The following is a 27677-nucleotide window of genomic DNA, read 5'->3' as shown; positions in this document are numbered from 1 at the left end:
ATTGTGGTCAGAGAAGATAAGCTACCTGAAATATTTTCTATACTCTTAAATTTGTTGAGGTTAGTTTTGTGCCCCAGTATGTGCTCAATCTTTGAGAATGTTCAAGGTGTACTTGAAAAGAATGTGTATTCTGATCTTTTTGGATGTAATGTACTAAGATGTCAGTTAAGTCTAACTTTTTTATAGTGTCATTTAGGGTCTCTATTGCCTTATTGATTTTCTGTATAGAGGATCTACCCATTGATATGAGTGGTGTGTTAAAGTCTCCTACGATTACTGTATTCCCATCAGTTTCTCCTTTTATATCTGTTAGTATGTGTTGTATGTAGCTGGGTGCTCCTATATTAGGGGCATATGTATTGACGAGTGTAATATCCTCTTCTTGAATGGGTCCTTTTATCATTAAATAGTGTCCTTTGTCTTTCTTTATGGCCTTCATTTTAAAGTCTGTTTTGTCTGATATGAGTATTGCAACTCCTGCTTTCCTGTCCTGTCCATTGGCATGAAATATCTTTTCCCATCCCCTCACTTTCAGTCCGTATGTGTCCTTTGCCCTAAGGTGAGTTTCTTGTAGGCAGCATGTTATAGCCTGTTGCTTTTTTATCCAATCTGCCACTCTGTGTCTTTTGACTGGAGCATTCAGTCCATTGACATTTAAGGTAATTATTGATAAATATGTATTTATTGCCATTTTCAACCTTGTTTTCCAGTTGATTCTGTGTTTTACCTTTGTTTCGTTCTTTTTTTTGGTTAGATGATTTCCATGTATTTTATGCTTGTGTACTTTTCTGTTTAGTTTTTGTGAATGTGATGTTTGTTTTTAATTTGTGGTTACACTGGTTTTTAAGTATGTTAACCCCTTCCTGTATCTCCTTGTTTTAGCCTAATAGTCTTATAGGCTCAAACACATTATTTTAAAAAAGTCTAGATTTTCTTACTCTCCTTCCCCACATTCTATAATTTTTAGGTCCTTTTTTTTTAACATCTTCATGTTTGTCATTTTGCTGTCCCTTGTCTTTATTGTCACTTATACAATAGTTTTTAGATCTGTGTACTGGCTTATTTAAATTATTGCTTTCCAATTGTGATTTCCTCCATCCTATTTCTTCTTACTTTTTTATTTAGGGAAGCCCTTTCAATATTTCTTATATCGTGCCATTCTCTTCTGGTCTGCAGTGTTTCTATAGAGAATTCAGCTGTTAGCCTTATGGAGGTTCCCTTATAGTTAACACTTTGTGTTTCTCTTGCTGCCTTTAAAATCCTCTCTTTAACTTTTGCCATTTTTATTACGTCTTGGTGTGGGCCTGTTTGGGTTCAACTTGTTTGGTGCCCTCTGTGCTTCCTGTTTCTTTATATCTGTTTTCTTTAGATTTGGAAAGTTTTCAGCCATAATTTCTTCAGGAATGTTTTCAATAACCTTTTTCTTCTCCTCTTGGAATTCCTATTATGTGTAGATTGGCCCACTTTATATTATCCCATTGGTCTCTTATATTGCTTTTGAGATTTTTCATTTGGTTTTCTGTCTGCTGTCCTGATTGGGTGATTTCCATGATTCTATCTTCCAAGTCACCGATTCATTTTTCTGCATTGTTCATTCTTCTCTTTAGTGCCTTTAACTCAGTTTGTGTCTCTGCAAATGAATTTTCTAATTTTTCTTGGCTCCTCCTATTTTCTAGTTCCTTTCTAAAGGAATTTGCATTACTGTTTATATCCACTCTCAATTCCTTCATATTCATCCTTAAATCCTTCAGTATTTTCACTATCTCCCTTTTGAACTCAGAGTCTTTTAGACTCTAGAGGTTTGTTTCATTGTTTGCTGCTTCAGGTGAATTCTCTTCTTTTAACTGGGAATTGTTCCTGAGCTTCTTCATGTCTTTTATTTTTTTTTCTTTTTCTGTGAGTTTAGGGAAATCACACTGTAGTCTTTGGGGGCTATTTCTATGCAAGAGCTCCCCTTTGTATTTTATGGGGGGCTACTATTCATTTTTTGGGATGGGAGTTTGGATATTTGCTATCTTTTTCTTGGATGTGAGCAGGCTGTCATCCCTAGGGTGCTGAGTGTGTTTCCAGGGAAAAGGCAGCAAAGGGTAGGGCTAATAGTAAGTGCCTAGTTGCTTGGCTCTTGACAGTAGCAAGGACCTACAGGAAGGTGGCATAGGCTACTCCTACTTGCAGGGTCCTAGGATGTGGTAATAAGCCTCAGGCAGATTTAGGCGGTACCCAGAGCTTTTGGCAGTGGCCACAGCAGGATGTGTGCATTCCCAGGGGCATGAAAGCTACCACAGGTGGTGTTTGGTTGGAATGCCCTCCTCTGTGGTGCCCTCTGAGGTGACTGGGGTGCAAGTGCTGCCTGTTCATGGACCCCTCCATGGCGGGCCGTGGTGGCGGGCTGTGCCCACCTCTGGACTCAGTGATAACTGCAGTGGTTTGCCTCTGCCACCTGTAAACCAGGCAAGAAGCACCCTGTCCCACTTAGCCCATGCAGGAGGTGCTGCACAGACTGCTCCTAGTTGCAGTCTTGGGAAGTGACAGTGATCAAGCATGTGTGGGCACTGCCTGGAGCATTTGACAGTGGCAGCAGCATGGCAGGTGTGTTCCTAGGGAAGTGAGAGCAACAATGGGGGGTGCTCAGTTGCAGTGCCCTCTTTTTTGCTGACCTCTGAGGTGATTGGGGCAGCATATGGAGCCTGTTTACAGACTCCTAGTGGTGACAGGCCATGTCTCATCCCTTTGGTTTCTGAGATGACTGCTGTGGTTTGTCCCTGCCACCTGTAGGTCATGCAAGCAGAGCCGCATCTCTCTTAGCTTCCTGCTGCCTTTAGTCCTCACAAGAGGTGCCTGGCCACATGTAGTCTGCATAAGAGGCACCTGGTCTCCCATAGCACGAACAAGTGGCCTCTCGCCACCTGTAGCCTGTGCAAGAGGTGCCCTACCCTCTGAGAAGCAGCATATGCACAGGGCAAGATATTTCTATTGCAGTTCCCCCCTTCTCCTCTTGCCCTCCCTAACAATGGTGGCTTGCTTCTCCTGGAGGCACAGACTTCCTCCCAAGTTCCCTTGGCTGTGGCATTGTTGTGCTCCCCAGCCTGTGGCACACCATGCCCTAGCCCCTCAGGCTGTCTCCACACAGCCAACCCTTGTCCTCTCCCCAGAACTGACCTCTGGAGCCTGAGTTTCAGTGCCCATCCCCCACCTGAGCATGTCAGGCTGTGGTGTCTGGGGTGGTGGTGCAGATGATCTGTGTGGCTCTCACTCTGCTCTTCCCTCCTCAGTCCCGCTGCTACAGTTTTCTCAGCATCTTTGAGGTCCCTTCATCTCAGCTGATCTCCCCAGCACTTAGGTGGCTTCCCAGGGTAGTGAGTTTCTTTTCTCTTTTGCAGCTTCCCTCACAGGAATGCTAGTCCTGTCCTGATTCCCCTTCTCTCTCTCTCTCTCTCTTTCTCTCTCTCTCTCTCTCTCTCCCTCCCCCCCTCTCTTTTTCTTTTGTTCTACCCAGTTATGTGGAGGGTTTCTTGCCCTTTTGGAGGTTTGAGTTCTTCAGCCAGTGTTCAGTAGGTGTTCTGTGTGAATTGTTCTACATGTAGATGTGTTTTTTTGATGTTTGTGGGAGATGATTAGCACTTCATCTTACTCCTCTGCCATCTTGATTCTTCTACCCTATTCTTTTTCTCATACCATGTGTTTCGAATACTATAGCTTTAGGGTAAGTCTTGATGTCAGATATTGTTAGCCCTTTGACATTTTTTCTTCTTCAATATTATGTTGGATATTCTGGGTCCTTTGCTTTTCTATATAAAATTTAGAATCAGTTTGTTCCTATCTATCAAATTACTAGCTATGATTTTGATTGGAACTGCATTGAATATATAGATCAAGTTTGGGAAGAACTGATATCTTGACAGTATTGAGTTGTCCTATCCATGAACATGGAATATCTCTATTCATTTAGTTCTTTTGGTTTCTTTCATCAAAGTTTTATAGTTTTCCTCATGTAGATCTTGTACACATTTTGTTAGATTTACACCTAATTATTTCTTTTTTGGTACTAATTTAAATGATGTTATCTTTTAAATTTCAAATTGTATATTGTTCATTGGAGGTATGGCTTTTGTATGTTAGCCATGTATCCTGCAACCTTGCCCAAGTTGCTTATTAGTTTCAGGAGGTTTTTTTAATTGATTCTTGGATTTTCTACATATATTATCATATTATCTACAAAGATGGTTTTATTTCTTTCCAATATGTATACCTCTTATTTCCTTTTCTTATCTTATTGCATTAGCTAAGGACTCCAGGACATTTTGAACAGGAGCAATAAGAGAGGATGTTTTTACCTGCTTCCCAATCATAGGGGTAAAAGCATCTAATTTCTCATCATTAAGTATGTTGATAGCTAGAGGGTTTTTGTAGATGTTCTTAATCAAACTGGGGAAGTCCTCTATTTCCAGTTTGCTTAGTTTTTTTAATCATGAATAGGTATTGGAGTTTTTCCAGTGCATTTTTTTCCATTTATTGATAAAGTATGCTATTTTTTCTTTAGCCTGTTGATGTGATAAATTACATTAATTAATTTTCAGTGTTGGACCAGCCATGCATACCCGGAATAAATCCCACTTGGTCATATCATATAACTATTTTTATACATTATTGAATTTGATTTGCTGAGAATTTTTTTCTCTGTGTTCATGAGAGATAGTGGTCTGTATTTTTCCTTTCTTGTAATGTCTTTCTTAGTTTTGGTATTAGGGTAATGCTAGGCTCATAGAATGAATTAGGGAATGTGCCCTCTATCTCTGTTTTCTGGAAGAGATGGTCTTTACAGATTGTCAAAGTACTTTATCCACTTTTATAGTCTCTTGTTTGCCTTGATAATCAGATATCCCTTTAGTGCTCTTGTTCTTCCTTTCTCTGCTTCTGATCTTTTAGGGACCAGAGAGGTAAGGAGAGAAACAAAATTTCCTTTTGCCTCTTCATATATATTGAACACTTCTTGGCAGCACTAGTTACAGAACCTTGATTATCAGAGACTGCTGTAAAAAAACTAACTTTTCAATTAATTATTGATAAATTTAGGTATTAAAAGTTTTGGAAGCATTGGGTTCCTCAGATAAGATGGACAATACTTTCATGACCAGGAAGGGAAAAGTCATTTCAAAATCTGGAGTTGGAGACCCTCAGCTAACTGACTGTATTTTGGCATCATATAGATAATACATACCTTGACTGTTTTTTATGGTGATTTTACTTTTTCTTTAACTCTGTTCTTTACTCAGTGTTCTAAATTGTACATTTGCATGTTAAAATTAAATGATATGCCAGTTTCTGTGAATATTCAAGAGTTTAGCAGATTATTTATATATGTGATCTAAACTTTTTCTTCTAGGAAAGAAAAAAGTTTTGTAAGAATAAATCCCTTTATTTCTCCTGTACTTAAATTTTAGATGAAACATACCATTTGTCACATAATTCTAATCTAGGAAAAATAACCAGTTTCTCAATTTTTAGAAAGTAAAATGGGAATGAAACTTCATATTGAGTCACTTTTTATTGAAATCACTATCATCTAGCTTTATTTTTAGACATTTCCAGACATTAGGGGAGCTAGGTATGTTGTGATCTGAGACATTGGCTTTATTTTTAATACACATGCAATAAAAGTTCACTCTTTTTGATACATAGTTTTGTGATTTTTAACACATGTGTATATTGATATAATTACTGCCACAGAATAGCACAGAAAATTACCATCACCCCAAAAATCTCCTTTGTGTAACCACTTTGTTGATGCACCTTCTCCAAATCCCTCGCTGCTAGATCTCACTTATTTGTCCTCTACAGTTTTCAGTATAATTTTTTCATTTTGAGAATACCATATAAGTCGAATCATATAACATATAACCTTTTGAGCTGGCTTCTCTCATTCAACATAATGCCTTTGTCATTCATCCAAGTTGTTGAGTCTATCAGTTCATTCTTTTTTGTTAAAAAGCAATATTCAGTAGTATGGATGTACTAGAGTTTATTTATCCATTTGTCCACTGATGGACATTTGGTTTCTCTTTACCCTTTGGCAGTTATACCTAGAGTTGCTATAAACACTCAACTACAGGTTTTTGTGTGAAGCTAAATTTTCTCTATGGTAAATATCTAAGAGTGGAATTGCTGGGTCATGGTAAGTGTATTTTTAACTCTGTAAGATTTATAAACTGCCAAATTGTTTTCCAGAGTGGAAACAAAAAGTTTCTGTTTTGCTAGCTTTCAGTTTATCATTTTTTTTCTTTATGGATTATACTTTGGTTATTATGTTTATGAACTGTTTACCTAATTCAAAGTTAAGATTTACTCCTATGTTTTCTTCTAAAAGTTACATTTTTACCTTTTGCATTTAGATCTGTGGTCCATTTTGAATTAATTATTATATCCAGTTTAAGTGAAGGTTCACTGTTTTATCCACTTACTCCTACATGAAGACTTTCCTCTCCCAATTGAATTTTCTTTGTTTCCTATTGCCACTGTAACTGCTTATCATAAACTTTAATAGCTTAACCAATACAAAATTATTATTTTTAGAAGTCCAAAAGTATCAAAATAAGTATCAAAAATATCAAAATAAAGACATTTGACAAGACTGTGCTCCCTCCAGAGGTTCTTGGGGGAGGATTAATATCTTTGCCTTTTCCAGCTTCTAGAGGTCATCTGTGTTTTTTTTGGTTTGGGGTCCCCTCCTCCATCTTAAAGTCAGCAGCATCTTTAATCTTCTTGACTTTGACTCTCGGCTTCTATAGTCACATCTCATTTCTTTGCTTTGACCCTCTTGCTTCCCTCTCTCTTATAAGGTCCCTTTTAATTATAGTCAATCCACCCAGATAATCCAGGATACTCTCCCTAGCTCATGTTCTTTAGCATAATTACAACCGCAAAGTCCATTTTGTCATGTAAGGTATCATCTTCACAGGTTTTGGATATTAGGACATGGGGATTTTGTTTGTTTGTTTTTGCTTTTTGGGGCCACACCCACAGCATGTAGAGTTTCCCAGGCTAGGTAAGGGTTGAATCAGAGCTGTAGCTGCCAGCCTACACCACAGCCGCAGTAATGAAGAATCCGAGCCATGTATGTGACCTAAACCACAGCTCACAGCAACACCAGATCCTTAACCCACTGAGTGAGGCTAGAGATTGAACCTGCATCCTCATGGATACTAGTCACATTTGTTTCTGCTGCGCCACAGCAGGAACTCCTCAGGTAGGATTTTTAAATGGATTTTTATTAAATCTCTAGACCAATTTGGGGAGAATTGACATTCCTACTATGATGAGTATTATAGTTGTTGAACTCATGTGACCGTATTACTTCATTTATCATTCTTTGATTTATTTCATTTGCATTTGTAGCTTTAGCCTACAGACACTGTACATATTTGATTAGATCAGTGGTTCCCAATCAGGGGTGATTTTGCCCCTCAGGGGACATTTGGCAGTGCCTGGAGACATTTTTGTTGGTCACAATTGTGCTAAGTTGGGAGGTGCTACTAGCTTGTGGTTGGTAGGGGTTAGAGACACTGCTGAACATCCTAAAGTGCACAGAATAACCTCTCCCATAAGAAAGAATTATCTCAGTGTCTCCCATATAAGAAAGAATTATCTAACCCAGAATGTCAGTAGTGCTGAAGGTTAGATGTATACTTAAGGAGATCTTTTTGTGAAGTGGTGTGTTGTAAATTTTTAAAAATTTTATTTCCAGGTGTTCATTGATTGTATATGATGCATTAATAAGTGTTCATTTATATTGCTCATTATAATATATTGATAATTGTATTGATTATTATCAATATATTTGGAGTTTGGTCTATCATTTTATTATTTGTTTTCCCAACTAGTTGCCTCTTTATGTTGTTGCTTTGTTTCACCTTTCCTGCCATCTATGGTATTATTTAAACAGATTTTACCATCCCATTTTAATTTACCTGTTGTACTTTTTGGCCTGTCTCTTTGTATAATTTTTTATTTGTTGCTCTAGGGATTACAGTATTTATGCTCTTCACAATGTACTTAGAATCAATATTTTATCACTTCAAGTAGAATGTAAAAATCTTACTAACCTTTAAGCCCCTTTACCTTCCCCCTTTATGTTTACAAGTTATCTTATGTATTATATCTACATATATTGAAAACCCCATTGGTCAATGATTTACTTTTGCTTTTAACCATCAAACATATTTTAAAGAATTTAAGAGAAGAATATGCTATTAGAAGTTCCTGTCGTGTCTCAGTGGAAAAGAATCTGACTACTAACCATGAGGACACAGGTTTGATCCCTGGCCTTGCTCAGCAGGTTAAGGATCCGGCATTGCTGTGAGCTATGGTGTAGGTCACAGATGCAACTTGGATCTGTTGTTGCTGTGGCTGTGGTATAGGCCAGCAACTACAGCTCCAGTTTGACGCTTAGCCAGGGAAACTCCATATGCCGTGGGTGTAGCCCTAAAAAGGCACACACAAAAAATAATATGCTATTATATTTGTATAGATACTTATCATTTCTGTTGCTTTTGCTTCATGCCTAATGTTCCATGATTAATTCTGTTTCTCTTTCCCATGCATATGAAGAATTTCCTTTAGCAATTTTTTTGGTTTTCTTTAATCTGAGAGTGTCTTGATATTCCCTTCATTTCTAAAGGCCAATTTTGCTGGTTATAGGATTTTAGGTTAACAATTCTTTTCTTTCATCTTTTGAAAAATGTTGTGCCACTTCCTGCTGACCTCCCTGGAAATTTGCTGTGTTCAAATTGTTTTTCCCTTATACTTAATGTATTGTTTGTGTCTAGCTCTTTTAAGGTTTTTTCTTTGTCTTTAGTTTTCAGAAATTCAATTATGATTTTTCTAGGTTTATCCCTATCTGGGATTGCTTAGCTTCTTGAATTCTTGGGTTTATCTTTGCCAAATTATAGGATTTTTTATTTGTTGAGTATTTTTCCAGTCTCACGCTTTTTCTCCTATTGTTCTGAGACTCTGAAGAGGAAGGATATATCTTTCATTATGGTCCCATAAGTTCTTGAGTCTTGTTTACTTTTTTTTTTTTTTTACTCAATGAATTTATTACATTTATAGTTGTACAATGATCATCACAAGCCAATTTTATAGGATTTCCATCCCACCTCACATCCCCAGCACATCCCCCTACCCCCTGAACTGTCTCCTTTGGAAACCATAAGTTTTTCAAAGTCTGTGAGTCAGTATCTCTTTTGCAAAGAAGTTCACTCTGTCCTTTTTTGTTTACTTTTTTTTTAAGTCTGTTTTCTCTCTGTTGTTCATATTCAGTAATTTCTGTTGTTCTATCTTCAAGTTTATGGATTCTTTCCCTGGTTCTCTCCATTCAGTTTAGGTTTTTTTTTTTTTTTTAACTTAGATATTTTTCAGTTTCAGATTTTTCACTTGCGTCTTTTATGTTCTTTATTTATTTACTGAGACATTCTATTTTTTGTTGATTTAAGCTTGATCATAAATATTCCTTGAAGCACTTTTATAATGGCTGCTCAGAAATTCATGTCATATAGTTCTGACATTTGTGTTTGTTTATTGTATTTTCTTATTCAAGATGATATCTTAGTAATTCTTGGAATGATGAGCAATCTTTTATTGAAACATGAGCATTTGGGTATTATGTTATGAAACTCTGGATCTTATTAAATCTTTAGTTTAGCAGTCCTCCTGTGGCACTGCTTCACTGGGGATGAGGTGTTGCAGGTGGGGATGAAAGTCCAGCTTCTTACCTTTGCCTCCATTGATTCCTAGGGAAGGGGACTCCTCATGACTTCTAGGTACTATAGGAGTTCAGGCTCCTCAGTTGGATGAAAGACAAGCTATGGATTGGGAGAAAATATTTGCAAATCACATACCAACAAAGGCCTATATCTAGAATATAAAATTCAACAGCAAAAAAGCAATCTAAATATAAAATGTACAAAAGATACAGATATTTCACCAGAGAGATATATGGATGGCAAATAAGTACATTAAAAGACAAGCACAACATCATTGCTCTTAGGGAAACACAAATTACAACCACATGAGATATCAATATATACCTATTAAAATAGTTTCAAAATAGAAAAATTACTGATGATACTAAATGTTGGTGAGGATGCAGAGGAACCCGATCACTTGTATTTAACTGGTGGGAATATAAAGTGGTATAGCTACTATGAAAGAGTATGACAGTTTCTTAAAAGTTCAGAGTAGGTTTACCTCATGACTTAGCAATTACACTCTTGGTCATTTACCCCAGAGAAATGAAAACTTAAGACCACCTGTGTGGAAATATTCATAACATCTTTATAATAGTCCCAAAGTAGAAACAGCCAAATTTTCCTTCAGGGATGAGTGGTTGAATAAATTCTGGTATATCCATGGAATAGTACTCAACAATAAAAAGAGACGAGTTTTTGATACATGCATCATCGTCAGCAAACCTCAAGGGCATTATGCTGGCTGAAAAAAAAAAAGCCAATTTAAAAAGTTTACATACTCTATGATTCCTTGTATATAATATTCTCTAATTGACTAAACTATATAGATAAAAAAACAGATTAGTGGTTGCTAGGGGATGGGGTTAGGGTGAGACAAGGTGGGATGGGAAGGAATATAAAGAGGTAGTACAAAGGAGTTCTTTTGTGGTGATGGAATATTTATGTATCTTGATTGTGGTGATCTGAACATCGGATAAAATTGCATAGAATCGTACAGATGACACATACAAACCATATACACATGAATACATGTTTAAAAATGATGTAAACAATGCATTCTGTAGCCCGTTTTAACAGTGATATGCCAATGTACATTTTTGGTTTTAATATTGAATTACAGCTATATAAGGTATCATCATAAGGAGATGCTGGGTGAAGGGTTATGAGTCTCTTTGTACTACTTTTGCAACTTTCTGTCAGCTTATAATTATTTCAAAATAAAAAGTTTTTTTTAAATTTATCTGAGATGGTTTAAGTCTAGTTCTGCTGAAATCAGAATATTAGTGAAACCAATATTTACTATCCCCCATCCCCAAAATATCACAAGGTCAATGGAACCTATGTGTGTATGCTAATATAAATATCTATATTTCCTTTTCTTTTAAAAATTACTTTATGGGAAAACTGACAGTAATCAACAGTTACTGCTATGTTCTTAGCACTATGCTAACTGCCTTTTTCCTGCCAGTAAAAACACATTTACATTCTTTACGTACTTATAGGGATGTCCCTTAATTTGACCAAGCCCAAACACATTTAGAAAAAAATTAAATTGCACAATTTTTTTGGTGATACATTAGTTTCAGTCCCAAATCACTCATGCAAAGAGTTGTGAGAATTGCATGCTAGCTCTATCACTTTTTCTCCCATTCAAGAAGTGTATTGGAATGCAAGTAAGGGTATTTGGCCTTATTCTATGAAAAACCTGGAATCTGTTCAAGTTTATTTAATTACTTGTGTCATACTTTTCAACTGTGGCTGGTTTAAATACTTCATTTGATAGCATCCATTTAGGGTGCAAAAGTAATAGAATAAACAGTTCCTGCCTTAAAAGCTGCTGCTGTGGCTATGGTATACTGGGAGTTTTTCTAAATTTTAATTCCAGCTCTGCTGCTTACCAGACAAGTCATCAAACCTCATAGAACCTGAGTTTTCTTAATTATAGCGGTAATGTCCATTTCATAGAATTGTGAAATTTCATACCTTTGTGAAAGGTACCCAGCACCATATCTGACTCATAGCTCTTGTTCACAAATATTTGTTTTGCTACAAAAAGTTTCCAACTGAGTTATCCATACACATGCACCTGGAGACAAAGAGAATGTTAAATATACAGTAAAAATTATAAAAACTGAGATTTAGACTATAAAAAAAAGGAATTGGAAAATAGAAAGTGTCAAAAGGGGTGCAGGTTTCAGAGAAGGCATCATGATGGGAATGAGATTCAAAGTGGTTTTGAAGAATAGAGAAATGGAGAGGTCAGTCAAGCAGGGAGACCATTTCAAGTAGAGGCAAAAGCCTGAGAATATATGCTTACATAGGAATTGGAATTGAGAAATTAGGACTACTTGAAATTTGGAATGTTATGAATCTTAAAAGTTTTAAGCAATTTCTTCCATAGAACATTCTTAAAAGTATTCCAACATCTGTTATGTATCTTAATGATATTGAATATTAAACTAGTACCTGCTTGGTTGCTAAGACACTTGTATATCTTAATTTGAAATCTTGATTAGTGAGATTTACATAGCTCCTGTTAGTTGTAGCTAAACCAAGGTCTGTTGACAATAATTTTTTTATGTTTAACAAAGATGAATGGCATAATAATGGAACATTAACAAGAACTGGGATTTCAGGATTTTGTTGTTGTTGTTAAGCCTTATAGAATTGTTTTCACATATTATTAATATATGTGAATTTAATTTATTCAAAGAAAACTTTGGCAGTCTTATCAGCTTCCTATTCCTAAATGATTATTTGTGTTTTTGATACTATGCAGAAAATGTGAAATGTGAGTGGTTGATTTGTCTTGAGTATGTGAAAGCATTATACTCCTAACATATTTTTTGGTGTATTCTCATGGTTGGTTTTTGAAAGCTTAAGTTTGGTGTTCATTGTTTTGTTTGTGTGTTTTTTACATATATTTTGTTTTAATGAAGCTGGTATAGACAATGTCCATTTAAAACCCATACCCTGGCCAGAAAGTACAAATAAAATAAAAAAGAGCGCTGTTCTGTTGTGTACATTTCTACATAAATAACTTTAACTGGTAATGAAAATTATCACTTTTCTGGAATCTTCTGAGAAGGTTTTTCTTTCATCTTAAAATGCTTTCTATTCAGTGAATCCGTCTTTGGAGTTAGTCATTATTCTCACCATCTCTATTATCTTGACTCTAGTTGATAATCCTCTTTTCATCCAGACCCTCAGATTTTAAAAGTAGCTTCAAGTTAAGGCAAGGTCACTTTTCCACAGTTCAATTCTCTGAAAAACTTCCATCTCCCACTGAAAGCCATAGTCCAGGAGTGAAGCAATCACATGCTAGAACTTCAGGGTCAGTTGCAAAGTCATTACGAACACTCAGATCAGTTGTTCTTATATATCACAAGCCTGCAAATGCACAGTACTGGAAAAGGTGACCTTTCTGTGTACATTGCACACATGTAATTTTTAAAGAGGAGAGGACAATGTGAAGGGAGCTAAGATTTGATCACCAAAAATCAGCATAGTGAACACAAACAATAATGAATAGTGAAATTAGAATTTAAATTACCAGATGTTTTAAAGGGATGGGGTACCAGTTTTCAATTGTTTTCAGCGCCATAGTACAAAAGAACTATTTTTAAAAAATAAAAAAGAATATCTACACCATTGATCAACCCCCTGTTTGTTGCTGATAAACTTCAATGACATCTTCTTCCTCCATTCCCAGTTCTTTTGAAGTGTGATTATCAGCAGTTCTCTGACCTTTAAAGAGAAAACTGAATTCATTGGAACTCCCTGTCTTTGACAGTATGATTCTTTGAATTTCTTGAGATGTGTCGTCATTTTCACAATCTCCTTGTTTTCTTGTCCAGTCACTTTGAGTTTAATGTAGTCTCTTTCCTTCTTACCCCAAGTCCTCACTTGAAAGTTTCGCATCCTGGTGAGACATGGTGATGGCTTCACTCGGGGTCTCCGCACAGCAGCAGCCTTGGGTAGGCAGAATTTTGCTCCAGGGTTTACAAATCCATCTCTTTTCCCCACAGCACAACACCACAGCTGGAGGAATTTCCACTATGCCTCTGGTTTTGTTTTATATGGTATTGGGACAAAGGAATTTTTTTCTGGCACACATAGATCTGTTGGTGTTTTTTCCCCCCCAAAAATGATGAATCAGCCGCAGATACTTGGCAATTTATCTGTTTTTGAGATCATTTTTGCTTTTAATCCATTATGAACATATTTACATATAAATATAATTTCAGTGTTACTATTATTTTGGTGAACAAGTCATTTTACATATATTTATTGAATAACTGCTGTATACAAAGCATTGTCAACGTGAGTGGGACAAAAAGAAGAATATAATACAGACCTTCAATGATCTAGGAGGAAAGAAAAATATATAAGGCAGTTTGCTGTAAATGCCATGAGCTCTGTAGGATTTTAGATAATGACAAAAGTATTTTTAAGTGGTTGATCAGGGGTGATTTCAAGGAGGAAGGGCATTTGACTAATGTACATAGCTTGTGAATGAATATTAACATGGCAGGCAGTGTGAAATACAAATCCTGAAATGACAGCTCTCCCACTGCCAAAGATTTTGTAAGCTGGGGATATCATTCCAGTACTAGAAAATGGTTACTATATAAATATTCCCGTAAGTACTAATTTAAGGTAATTATTTATACTTATATAAATAACTTGCATATGATGGGTAACTGCTGCTTTTATGTTTTTAGGCCATGAATATTGTGGTTCCCTTCATGTTTAAATACGCTGTAGACAGCCTCAACCAGATGTCGGGAAACATGCTGAACCTGAGTGATGCACCAAATACAGTTGCAACCATGGCAACGGCAGTTCTGATTGGCTGTATGTGTGATTCTTTAATCTGTCTACAGGTGTTGACTTTCTTCAAGAGGTTTTCATCATATTTGAGTGTATGACCTTTTCACCACAGATACAACTGAGTATTTTAGATGTTTGATTTATATGAGTTTTTTGATAGGTAGTTTTAAAAAATTCTTTCTATGATATACTTTCCAAAAGTTCCTTAATAACAGTCTCATTTTCTGAGTTCTAGAAAACAGTAACATGAAATAAGACAGTAAATTCATAAGCGCTTTATTTTTTTATTTTTTATTTTTTTTTGCTTTTTAGGGCCACACCTGAGGCATATGGAGGTTCCCAGGCTAGGGTTCCAATAGGAGCTACAGCTGCCGGCCTGTGCCACAGCCATAGCAACTTGGGATCCAAGCTGCATCTGCGACCTACACCACAGTTCACGGCAATGCCGGATCCTTAACCCACTGAGTGAGACCAGGTATCAAACCCGCATCCTCGTGGATCCTAGTCGGGTTTGTTAACCACTGAGCCACGATGGGAACTCCATAATAACCACTTTAAGAGTTAGGTTTCTTATAAGGTATCTTTTAAGTAAGACTAGTTATTTCCTTGCTGTTGTTGTTAGCTGTTAAATAGGAAATAATAGGCTAAATAATGATAAATATGTATTAATGTTTTATTAAATCATATTCAGTATCCATGGCACAAGTCTACAGTTTGTAAAGAATATGATGCTTTGTGTCCCCATTCAGTAGAAAGGATACTTTATGAGACCTAGACCTGAGTTGAGACATGTTTTAATCAAAGCACTTGGGTTTTTTTGGATCTCAATTTTATATGTATATATTTTGCTTTTTAGGGCCACACCCATGGCATATGGAGGTTCCCAGGCTAGGGGTCCAATCGGAGCTGTAGCCACCGGCCTACGCCACAGCCACAGCCACAGCAACACCAGATCCGAGCCACTTCTGTGACCTACACCACAGCTCACAGCAATGCTAGATCCTTAACCCACTGAGCAAGGCCAGAGATCGAACCCACAACCTCAGGGTTCATAGTCGGATTCGTTAACCACTGCGCCACAACGGGAACTCCAATTGTATCATTTGTTATTTGGGGGAATTGAATTAAATCACAAAACCTCAACAGACACTGTACACTTATTTTTCACAATAAGGCCTTATGGGCTGATACTTATTAAAGTATTTATTTGAAAAAAATCTTTCAACATCTGGAACCTATGGGGGAAAATAATAACAAGAGGTTGTCATAGTGGTAGAAAGATTGGTACACATTAGGCCAGATGCTTTCTAGGTTTCTTTTATTGCACTTATTCTATGATATATTCATTCATTGTACAAACATTTTCTGGGCCCTTGCCATTTTTACACTCCAGTGATCCTAATGTTTTTACACCCCATTTTTTCTTGAATTTATTATTAGATGGTGTGTCAAGAGCCGGAGCTGCCTTTTTTAATGAAGTTCGAAATGCAGTATTTGGCAAGGTAGCCCAAAATTCAATCCGAAGGATAGCCAAAAATGTCTTTCTCCATCTTCACAACCTGGATCTGGCTTTCCACCTGAGCAGACAAACAGGAGCTTTATCAAAGGCTATTGACAGAGGGACAAGGGGTATCAGTTTTGTCCTGAGTGCCTTAGTATTTAATCTTCTTCCCATCATGTTTGAGGTGACTCTTGTCAGTGGTGTTTTGGTAAGTAAAACATTTTTCATGACAAGCTATTTATCTTACATGCTTGTTAGTAGCTTTTGTACTCTTGCATGCTTATGGTTTGAAAGCTGAATTCTGTGGTGCCAGAAGGGTTATGCAATTTATTTAATTTTTTTTTTTTTTTGCCATAAGCTTCCAGGGACTGTGTCCCAAGTCTTTGTCATGTCATTATTGTAAAGAGCTGTTTAGTTCTACACATAGATCAGTCATTTAACTAGTGCTGGCAACTTTTTTGTTAGCAGACATTACGGTATATGACTTTGGAGTGGTATGCTCAGATTATTTAGGTTTCTTTCTATTCATCATTCATAACATTTTAGGCAAGTCCATTTTTATGATTAAAATATGTATATAACCTAAAGTAGATTCTCTAAAGTTTGTTTTCTCAATTTTTCATTTATACAATATACCAACATATTTTTAATTAAAATCTTTGAGATTTGATATTATATATTATAAACTACTTGGCAAAAATAATGACTGTTTCTCATTTCTTCTTTTGGCTTCTCCAGTATTATAGATGTGGTGCCCAGTTCGCATTGGTGACCCTTGGGACACTTGGTGCATACACAACATTTACAGTTGCTGTCACACGGTGGAGGTAAGATAGTCCCTAGAGGTCAGTCAAGGTTCAGAAATCAGTTATGCTTTCATAGCAAATATTCTATGCCTGTGCAAAACTTTGTCTTACAGAACTAGATTTAGAATAGAAATGAACAAAGCAGATAATGATGCGGGTAATGCTGCCATAGACTCGCTGCTGAACTATGAAACTGTGAAGGTAATATGTTTAATTTTACTTTCCTCTTCCTTTCACACTGCACTAAGATTTGTTCTGCTATTTAATAGGTGCTGTAAGTTAGAGCTTCAGATTAGAATAGACTCTTTAGATATGATGAAATAATAGTACTTTATTTCTTCTCTTTTTTTAGAAATTGTCCTTTCTTTCCACCTCTTTTTTTATATAGCACCATCAGAATTTTACCTTCTGGATTAATTTCAAGTGGTGTCAGTATGGTTAGCATCTTATTCAGAATGTACACCAAGTTCTTGACTCTCTCTCCCTCATATTGCCTAGTATAGTGCATTTTACTCATTCTTTCATTTATTTGTTCACTTTTCCATTTAACAAATATTACTGAATGCCTCTTTGTGTGCAAAGCACTATGTATGCTAAGTCCTGTAATGGACTTGCCTAAAATATTATGAATGGTGAATGGAAAGAAAAGAAAAAGATTTTTATTTAATCCTTGCCTTCCCAGAATTTGCTAAGCATTGGAAGAGTTAGAATATACAAGTGACTACATAAGAAGGCATAAGGTGGCAGGGGCAATGTGAATGGTCTTGGAGGATCAAGGAAAAGCTTTGTGAAGGAAGTACTGTTACAGCTTTTTCAGATCTGGGTTTAAATTACCTAGGCATTCAGTAAATGTTTGTGGGATGAATTTTATGAACTTTTCAAATACAGTCCATTGTGGAAAACTCAGGAGTACCATAGTTCAATGTATTGAAAGTCAGCTTTCAATTGAATATACAAGTATAAAATTGTTTTCATACATGAAGTCTGATGAAAAGGATACTAATCACTTAGAATAAATTCCAATTATACTTATATGTAGTTACTATTCTTATATATTTTGTAGTATTTTAATAATGAGAATTATGAAGCACAAAGATATGATGGATTTTTGAAGACATATGAGACTGCTTCATTGAAAAGTACCTCTACTCTGGCTATGCTGAACTTTGGTCAAAGTGCTATTTTCAGTGTTGGTTTAACAGCCATAATGGTGCTTGCCAGTCAGGGAATTGTGGCAGGTATGGATCTGTTATTTTCACGTTTGTAGATGTTTTACTTAACATTTATAAATAAAGATTAATTAAGGGAATGTGTATATTAGTCTTTTTTTTGCGTTCTAGATCTACAGGTGCAGCATATAGAAGTTCCCAGGCTAGGGGTTGGATTGGAACTACAGCTGCCAGCCATAGCCACAGCCACAGCCCCAGACACAGCAACACCAGATCCTGTGTATTTGCAACCTATCCACAGATAGGTGTATCTGCTCCAATTTTTTAAATATATACTTTAAAAAAATTCTATATTATATTATAAGGACCTTGCTAGTGTCTTAGGAAGAAAGGAGAAACTTTCAGACCTCCATTTCTGTCCTCGCTTGAGCCATTATTTTTTTCTTATGTATCTGTATATCAGTGGGCTTTTCTCATTACACTTAGATTATATCTAATACCCTATATTCCTTTTTCTTTTTTTCTTTTTTATTGAAGTATAGTTGATTTGCAGTGTTGTGCCAGTTTTTGCTGTACAGTAGAGTTACTCAGTCATACATATATATATTTTTAGTACTATTTTCCATCATGGTGTATTCCAAGAGAATGGGTATAGTTCCCTGTGCTATACAGTAGGGCCTCATTGTTTATCCATTCTAAATGTAATAGTTTGCACCGACTAACCCCAAACTCACAATCCATCCCTCTCTCTCCTCCCTCCCCCATGGTAACCACAAGTTTCTTCTCTCTGTCTGTGAGTGTGTCTCTGTTTTGTAGATAAACTCGTTTGTGGCATATTTTAGATTACACATATAAGTTATATCACATGGTATTTATCTTTCTGTTTCTGACTTATGTCACTTAATATGAGAGTCTCTAGTTGCAGCATGTTGCTGCAAATGATATTATTTCATTCTTTTTATGGCTGAGCAATATTCCATTGTATATATGTACCAAATCTTCTTAATCCATTCATACATTGTTTAGGTTGTTTCCATGTCTTGGCTGTTGTGAATAGTGCTGCTATGAATATATGGGTGCACATATATTTTTGAATTATAGTTTTATCTGGATATATGCCCAAGAGTGGGATTGCTAGATCACATTGTAGTTCTATTTTTAGTGTTTTGAGGAAACTCCATATTGTTTTACATAGTGGTTGTACCAGTTTACATTCCCACCAACAGTGTAGGATGGTGGGTTCCCTTTTTTGCACACCCTCTCCAGCATTTGTTAACTGTAGAATTACTAATGATGGCCATTCTGACAGGTGTGAGGTGGTACCTCATTGTAGTTTTGATTTGTATTTCTCTAATAATTAGTGATGTTGAGCATCTTTTCATGAGCCTACTGGCCATCTGTATGACTTCTTTGCAGAAATGTCTATTTAAGTCTTCTGCCCATTTTTTGATTTGGTTGGTTTTGTTGTTGATGTTGAGTTGTATGAGTTGTTTGTATAATTTGGAAATTAATCCCTTGTTAGTGGCATTGTTTGCAACTATTTTCTCCCATGCTGTAGATTGTTGCTTCACTTTTTTAATAGTTTCCTTTGCCATGCAGAAGCTTGTAAATTTGATTAGGTCCCGTTGTTTTATTTTTACTTCTATTGCCTTGGGAGACTGACCTAAGTATATGGTTGTAGTCAGAATGTTTTGCCTATGTACTCTTCTGGGAATTTTATGGTGTCTTGTCTTACGTTTAAATCTTAAGCCATTTTGAATTTATTTTTGTGCATGGTGTGAGGGTGTGTTCTAGTTTCATTGATTCACATGCAGCTGTCCAGTTTTCCAGCACCACTTGCTGAAGAAACTGTCCTTTTCCTGTTTTATATTCTTGCCTCCTTTGTCAAACATTAATTTGACCATGGGTGTCTGGGTTTATTTCTGGGCTCTCTATTCTGTTCCATTAATCCATATGTCTGTTTTTGTATCAATACCACACTGTTTTGATTACTGTAGCTTTGTAATATTGTCTGAAGTCTAGGAGAGTTATACCTCCTGCCTTGTTTTTTTCCTCAGGATTGCTTTGGCAATTCTGGGTCTTTTATGGTTCCATATAAATTTTTGAATTGTTTGTTCTAGTTCTGTGAAAAATGTCATGGGTAATTTAAAAGGTATTGCATTGAATCTGTAGATTGCTTTGGGTAGCATGGCCATTTTAATAATATTAATTCTTCCCATTCAAGAGCATGGGATATCTTTCCATTCTTTGTATCCTCTTTAATTTCTTTGATTAATGTTTTATAGTTTTCAGTGTATAAGTCTTTCACCTCTTTGGTCAGGTTTATTCTTAGGTATTTTATTTGTTTGTTTGTTTATTGGTGTGATTTCCTATATTCCTAAATCATGGTTTAAAATGTTTTGAAATTCGAGTAACCCCAAGAGTTGCTGACTATTGACATTTTGAACTGTACTCCACAGTACTAAACTATAAATTTCTCTATCTTAAACTTAAAAAGTTCAAAACATCTAAAGTATCCTTTTTTTCCCTTATACCCAAGGTACCCTTACTGTTGGAGATTTAGTAATGGTGAATGGACTACTTTTTCAGCTTTCATTACCCCTTAACTTTCTGGGAACTGTTTACAGAGAAACTAGACAAGCACTTATAGATATGAACACCTTGTTTACTCTACTCAAGGTAGACACCCGAATTAAAGTAAGTAATCTCTTTAGTACCTTCTTAAAAAGCATATGAGCATCATCTCATTAATAGGATTATTCTGGAGAAATATTACATCACCACATTAGGAAACATTTCTTTTTTGAAGGTATTGGGACTATCATGTATATTAAAAGGTTGTTAGGGCTTTTGCTTCTGTTTAGAAACCTTACAGTATTAGTGAAGACTATTTTACCTAAAGCTAAATTTTGTTAATTTCAGTTATTTCTACTTGCGCTTTGTTTACTTTTGCTAATAATGACATAAAATGTGATTGCCTCCCCCCACATTCTCAACCTCCTTTCTCTCCTGCCTACCATACCTCTTACTCCCCTAAAACAAACTGATTAAAAATCAAAGCATTCAGGATTTTGCCCTTAGCAGGGAGGAGTGAAGAAACAAAGCATGCTTAGAAGTGGTCTAACTCCCCTTGAAAACCTCCTTCTTCCCCATAATTTTACTTTTTCTTTCTGTGAATTAGAATTACCTGCATGGCTGTACTATAGGTGGTGTATAAATTGCCTTTTTTTTCCTCTTCCTTGCTAGGACAAAGCGATGGCATCTCCCCTTCACATCACACCACAGACAGCTACGGTGGCCTTCGAAAATGTACATTTTGAATACATTGAAGGGCAGAAAGTCCTTAATGGAATATCTTTTGAAGTCCCTGCAGGAAAGAAAGTGGCCATTGTAGGAGGTAGTGGGTCAGGGTGGGTAATTTAGTTGTTTATAAGATTCTATATCAAAGATTGATGATTCCCAATGTAATATTTTTCTTTATTATAAGGAAATTATTTCTGTAGTTTAAAATATTGGTTCTCCATTGCCAGTAGGAGATAATAATCTTTCCTTGTCTCCAATTTTAGGAAAAGCACAATAGTGAGGCTGTTGTTTCGCTTCTATGAACCTCAAAAGGGTAACATTTACCTTGCTGGTCAAAATATACAAGATGTGAGCCTGGAAAGCCTTCGGAGGGCAGTGGGAGTAGTACCTCAGGTATTTTAAAAGAGAAAAATATCTATTTGGGGGAAGATTTATTGGGTTGGTGGATCTTTTACTGGAATAATTTGAATCCAAGGTGTCAATATATGCTAATTAAGTTAGAAGTATTAGGCCTTGCATGCCATATTCTATTACCAAAAAGACAAAAAAATGTGGAGTTCCCGTCATGGCGCAGTGGTTAACGAATCCGACTAGGAACCATGAGGTTGCGGGTTTGATCCCTGCCCTTGCTCAGTGGGTTAAGGATCCGGCGTTGCCGTGAGCTGTGGTGTAGGTTGCAGACGCAGCTCAGATCCCATGTTGCTGTGGCTCTTGGCGTAGGCCGGTGGCTACAGCTCCGATTTGACCCCTAGCCTGGGATCCTCCATATGCCATGGGAGCAGCCCAAGAAATGGAAAAAAGACAAAAAAATGTGTAAGTTTAAAATCCTCATGATGGAAAGATTTTTTAAGCCTTAGAAAGATAGCTTAATGTAGGGGAAAGAGCCCAGATTGGAGTCAAACAGAACTGGATTCTAGGCCCAGCTCTAACCCTTATACATTCTGTGGTCAAGGGCCTCAGTTTCCTCATCTGTAAAATAAGGATACCATTTTTAGCTAAAGGACAGAATTATTATGGATTAGAGATAATATGTATAACACACCAAGTACAATGTCCATCACATAATTGTTCAGTAAATGAAAACCATTTTGAATAGTTTTCAACATAGTAAATTTATAAATATTACAAAGCAGTTTGGCTGCCACCTTCAAGTTGGTATGCCTTGTCCCCTCAGTACCAAGCAAACTGCCAGACCCATAGTGAGCATTTAACAAATATTTGCTGGGTTCCTGTTGTGACTCACTGGTTAGCGAATCCGACTAGGAACCATGAGGTTGCGGGTTCCATTCCTGGCCTCACTCAGTGGGTTAAGGATCTGGCGTTGCCATGAGCTGTGGTGTAGGTCACGGGCGCGGCTCAGATCCCGCATTGCTGTGGCTGTGATGTGGGCCAGCGGCTACAGCTCTGATTAGACCCCTAGCCTGGGAACCTCCATATGCCACAGATATGGCCCTAAAAAGACAAAAAGACAAAAAAAAATGAAAAACAAATATTTGCTGAATGACTTTAGAAGGATACATAAGTTCAGAGTAAGATCTGAGGAGATTAAAAAAGAGATAGCCTTATAGGATGTCAGTTTTTCTTCTTCTGAAAGCCAATAGAGAGACCTAGTAATTAGTTGTAGCTTAGAATCAGAACCAAATCCCTGGGAGAGAACTGTAAGATGGGGATTGGACAGGAATATGTAGCTTATTAAAGGTCCTGAAGTTGATCTAACACGTGCCACTCTGCCCTGTCCTTTCACTGAGAATCCCAAATTTGGTGTGCATGAGTCACTAGGGAGAGTATTGAAATTCCAACTCTCTTTCACACACCTTGGTCAGTTTAGGAGGGCAATGTGGGCCCCAGAAAACTGCATTTTAGAGTATGCCTGCTAGGTGATTCTGATACAGATGATTAGTAGACTATATGTTGAGAAACACTGACCTAAACCATATATTAAGTGAACTGAATTCTGGGCTGTGCCTACCTAGGGCTCAGTGTCCTTATTCATGTAACTAGATACCTGCTATTCTCTTGCGCTGTATAATAATCAGCCTTATCATTTTGAAAACTAAAACATTTCATTCCCTAAGGAAAAACATTCATTGTTGATAAATGAAAGAAAAGATACTTATCCTCATTAGAAGTCTTAGTAATTACTAATTCAATAGTAGGATACCATTTTTCACCTATCAGATTGGTAAAGATTTAAAAATTCATACTATCCAATTTGGGCAAAGCTCTATAAAATGGCCAGTTTTGGTGGAGGAACTATACAGCTTTGCTGATAAGCAGAGCTGGCAATATGAAGGAAGAATCTGAAAAATATTTATACATTTTTTTTCTAGTAATTCTTCCTCTAGGAAGTTTTAATAAGGAAATAAACAGAGATGTGAACAGATTTTTATATGCTGAGTTGTTCATTATAGTGTTATTTATAATAGCAGAAGTTGGAAACAATATAAAGTCCAGTAATAAGTAGACGGTTAAATTATTATCATTAGATCAAATGTCATACAGTCACTTATAAATATCATGTTTGTAAAGAATAATGAGTGTCACGGAAAAATACTCAGAAAGTCTGTTGAAAAAAAAGATATCAAACAAAATGTAATATCCCAGCTTTATAATGTTAAATGAATACATGTGACAGAAAAAAAAATTGGAGAAAATACACCAACATGTTAGCAGCAGTTATTGCTGTATGGTGGAATTAGGGATTATTTAATTAATTTTTATTTTACCTTATATTTTGTATTTTCAGAGTTTCCAGTTAGCATTTGTTTATTAACTTTTTATAACTTTTTATATAAAATATTTAAAAATAAGTGTTTTCTCTTTGTAGAACTTTCAGCTCATTGGATTTAAGTACCTCAATATAAGAAAATTTTATATTAGTAGTAGGTATAAAAATTATTAAAATATTATTTGAAATTATATCAAACTGTGGGGCTGATTATTATATTAAAGGAAATCTTAATTAATTGAATATCCTGGTTAATGTGAATTATTAAAGGCATTTTACTTCATCTTACTATTGCATTCCAGCCATTGGAGACTGAAAGAAAAGTGGGAGGTGGATCTTACCTTAATTAAATTAGCTTTAATGTGCCCTGTCAGAATAAATGAATTCACATGAATGCTCGCAGTGAACTTTCTCCAAAAAAATCTATAGTACATAAATTCTTTGTTTTCTCTGTTTTAAGTCCAATTTAAAAGCTTCTGACAAACTTAGGAAAACATATTCAACTTTATTTTAGTAATTAGGGAAATGCTGATTTAAACAAAAAGCACATTTTACCCTTAAAAGTAGCAACAACTAAAACTTAATTAATCTCCAGGGTTGCTGAGAATATGGGGACCTGGCACCCTTATATACTTTTGGTTGGAGTATAAGCTATCGGAGCATTTTTGGAAGACAGTTGGGTAGTACTATCAAAGGATAAATGTATGCTTACTTTTTAACTCATCAGTTTATTTCTAGGAATTCTTCTTATAGAAATACATGGGTGTACATAAGTCCTATATACAATGATATTTTATTTCAACAATGTTTATAGTAATAAAAATTTGGAAACTACATTAATATCCATAAACAGAGGGATGGATAAGATAAATATGATATATCCTTAGTATCATACAACTATTGAAAATAATGAGGTAGGTTTCTGTTACTGACATGAAGAATCTCCAGGATGTGTTAAGTTAGAAAAGCAGTTTGCCACAGCAAACTATATCTAGTCACTTATGATGGAACATGATGGAGAATAACGTGAGAAAAAGAATGTGTGTATATATGTGTGACTGGTAGAAATTGAGAGAACACTGTAAACCCACTATAATGGAAAAAATAGAAATCATTAAAATAAATAAATTTTAAAAATAAAAAACATCAAACAAAAAAAGCAGCTTGCAAAATAATATATACAGTATGGCTCCACTTGTATTGAAAAAAAGTATGTTTAGGTGTCTAAATGCATCAGAAAAAGTCTGGAATGATACACAACAAATCATTTGTGGTGATAAGCTCTGGAAGGGGAAATAGAATTACAGGCATGAGGGGGTGATTAAAGGGTCATCATGGTTTTTTTTATGCCTTTATATCTTTACTATTGTTTAAATTTTTAAAATAATGAACATGCATGTATGTGTGTATATATATAAATCTGCTCCAGGATTCTGTCCTCTTCCATAATACCATTTACTACAACCTCTTATATGGAAACATCAATGCTTCACCAGAGGAAGTGTATGCAGTGGCAAAGTTAGCTGGACTGCATGATGCAATTCTTCGAATGCCACATGGATATGACACCCAAGTAGGGGAACGAGGACTCAAGCTTTCAGGTAATCAAAGATTTAGACCTGGGCTTCACTTACATACTCCCTTCAAATTTTAATTTCTCAGAGCCATTTACTAGAAAATGTAATGAGAGAGTACAAATCCAGTGCTCATCTAGTATCTTTTGACAAAGTCCCCAGTTTCTTGTCTATCATTGTAAACGGTTCAACATGTTAGAAGTAACTATTCTCAAATCATGCAAGTCTCATTTTTTTCACTTGCAGCTGAAAACACTAAGTGCTTAATAGTTATTGATATGTGCTGAAGTCAGTGTTATTATCCATAATATTAATATTAAAGGAAAACTAAGATAATTATTCCTATAGGAAAGTAGTAAGAGTAGGGAGAAGTAATTTGGTAGTATATAATGTATCTCCTCATAATTTCTTAGGTCATTATGAATGTTTTCAATACTTTAGACCTCCTTATATTTGATATACTTAACTGCTGTACTTTCCTTACAGCCAACTTCATTTTCATGTCTTTGTTGGTGCAGTGGGCAAGTAAATTTTAGGGCTTGTACATTTTAAGTGTTTAATTGTGAGATTACTAGGTTTAATAATGGATTATTATAAAACGACTGAATTTTTTGAGGATCCAAAAAATGTTTCTTTGCCCTGAATTATTTAAATTCCAAAAGTATAATGATATTTAATACCTGAAGGTATTAATGTAACTCATGTAAACATATTATATCCTTTATAGTTTCTCTTCATGCTAGTTTAGATTGCGGAGGAAATGTGTAGATTAGGGGTGGAGGTAAGGAAAAAAAAGAATGAAGAATACTCTGCATGAATTTTAATAAATCTCTATTCCTTTTCATTTTAAACTGACTTCATTTATTCACAACATTGATTAGGTACATACTGTGTGTAAGCAACTATGCAAAATGGTTTGAGAACTTATAAGATGAAGCATAAAGGAACATACTCTCAAGAAAGTTTTGATTTAGGTTTAGAAAATGTTAAGCAAAGATTTTATTTTCAAGTTAAGTTGTAGTAGCTCTTTGGTCACTACCTGGTAGTATAAGATGCCTGCTTCATTCCAGTCCCCCTTTATACTTTACCATTGCTCTTCATCAGAGTAGTTTCCAATTAACTAGCCCACACACCAGATTATTTATCTGTTTGGCTAATTCTCAAGATCCCCAATTAGCTCTCTCAAAATATGACTTGGCTTCAGATAGCCGTGCTGCATTCCATTTTTCATTTTGTTCCTCTCTGTATGCCTTTTGGGGTAAGAATGGTTAAGGAAATTGTATTCTTAGGTAATACTCATTGCCTTACAACCAGACCTGTCAAAATGAGCAATATGTTATTTAGCATCTATGCCAATAATTTTGGTAGAGAACAAGCAAATGTTTCTTTTCCAAGTTCGAAAATTCTTTGAATAGATTTGAAACTGGGTTGGTTTCCACTTGAAATTTGGGAAACATACAAAAACTAGTTCTTCCTCTTAGTATCTACTTATTCTTTCTGCTGCTGAATTGCTAGGTGGATAAGCAGATAGTTCTGGTATAGTGCCTGCCTGGATAGGAGGATTTTGAACTTATGAAATGAGAAAGAGTGTAGGTAGTATGAATGTAAATTTATTCACTAACATTAGACATAAGGAGGTCTTCTTACAGGTTGAAGATAGTAACTGCAGAACAGATAAAAATAAGTAATACTGGTGTACCAGATAATCAGTAGGTAGAGCTTTTTTTACTGATGCTAAAAAATACAAGTTTTGGAGTTCCCGTCGTGGCGCAGTGGTTAACGAATCCGACTAGGAACCATGAGGTTGCGGGTTTGGTCCCTGCCCTTGCTCAGTGGGTTAACGGTCCGGCGTTGCCATGAGCTGTGGTGTAGGTTGCAGACGCGGCTCGGATCCCGCATTGCTGTGGCTCTGGCGTAGGCCGGTGGCTACAGCTCCGATTCAACCCCTAGCCTGGGAACCTCCATGTGCCGCGGGAGTGGCCCAAGAAATAGCAACAACAACAAAAGACAAAAAAAAAAA

At 36.0% G+C, this 27677-nt stretch overlaps 1 protein-coding gene and 1 pseudogene across 2 annotated transcripts in view; one reads left to right on the top strand and one right to left on the bottom strand.

The window, feature by feature from the left end:
• Positions 1-27677, top strand: part of ABCB7 (ATP binding cassette subfamily B member 7) — a 126511-nt gene that overhangs the window by 87259 nt on the left and 11575 nt on the right. For both annotated transcript variants that reach the window (XM_021080712.2, XM_001928719.6), the window contains exons 5-13: positions 14468-14600; positions 16017-16285; positions 16816-16904; positions 16997-17084; positions 17947-18121; positions 20592-20749; positions 21299-21462; positions 21619-21748; positions 25513-25684. In XM_021080712.2, the coding sequence (XP_020936371.1) occupies positions 14468-14600; positions 16017-16285; positions 16816-16904; positions 16997-17084; positions 17947-18121; positions 20592-20749; positions 21299-21462; positions 21619-21748; positions 25513-25684 (1378 nt within the window). The remainder of the gene's footprint in view (positions 1-14467; positions 14601-16016; positions 16286-16815; positions 16905-16996; positions 17085-17946; positions 18122-20591; positions 20750-21298; positions 21463-21618; positions 21749-25512; positions 25685-27677) is intronic.
• LOC146394660 (small ubiquitin-related modifier 1 pseudogene) lies at positions 13399-13677 on the bottom strand (annotated as a pseudogene).

Source organism: Sus scrofa, chromosome X, assembly GCF_054392235.1.
Source record: "Sus scrofa isolate SSC_HxYL_T2T_F1_AM1 chromosome X, Sscrofa_HxYL_maternal_Yorkshire_Landrace_v2.0, whole genome shotgun sequence".
Classification (NCBI taxonomy): domain Eukaryota; kingdom Metazoa; phylum Chordata; class Mammalia; order Artiodactyla; family Suidae; genus Sus; species Sus scrofa.
The sequence above is the reverse complement of the archived record's forward strand: the minus strand, read 5'-3'. Positions and strand labels throughout refer to the sequence as shown.